Source organism: Gavialis gangeticus, unplaced genomic scaffold (genome assembly GCF_001723915.1).
Source record: "Gavialis gangeticus isolate Ggan-Ray unplaced genomic scaffold, GavGan_comp1, whole genome shotgun sequence".
In the NCBI taxonomy this organism is placed as follows: Eukaryota; Metazoa; Chordata; order Crocodylia; family Gavialidae; genus Gavialis; species Gavialis gangeticus.
In genome coordinates, this window is record NW_017729034.1 from 18506492 (window position 1) to 18506794 (window position 303).

General features: G+C 72.9%; 1 protein-coding gene across 1 annotated transcript in view; it reads left to right on the top strand.

The window, feature by feature from the left end:
• The window catches only part of BLOC1S3 (biogenesis of lysosomal organelles complex 1 subunit 3), a 12859-nt gene that overhangs the window by 11147 nt on the left and 1409 nt on the right, over window positions 1–303 (top strand). Inside the window, 2 exon segments of the mRNA XM_019526687.1 lie at window positions 94–146; window positions 149–299. Of these exon segments, the coding sequence (XP_019382232.1) occupies window positions 94–146; window positions 149–299 (204 nt within the window).

Consider the following 303-nt stretch of genomic DNA (forward strand, 5'->3'; position numbering starts at 1 on the left):
CGATACCCAGAGGCGGCAGCGACAGCAAGCCCCAAACAACCCCACCCCGGTCCTAGCACTTCCGGGGTGGTCATATGAAGGCCCACGTGACAGAGTTGTCCTCAGTCACGTGACGCGAGCCCGCCTGTGGGGGCAGGAGCTGCTTCTTGGTTTGCCCGCGGGTAGGAGCTGCCCGAGCGGCCGGCGGGGCTCGGCCCGGCGGTGATGGCCGCTCCCCGGGGCGGCGCGCTGGTCCCGGGCGAGGCTTCGGAGACAGACTCGGAGGCGGAGCTGGAGCTGGCGGCGCCCCGGGCCGCCCGGCCC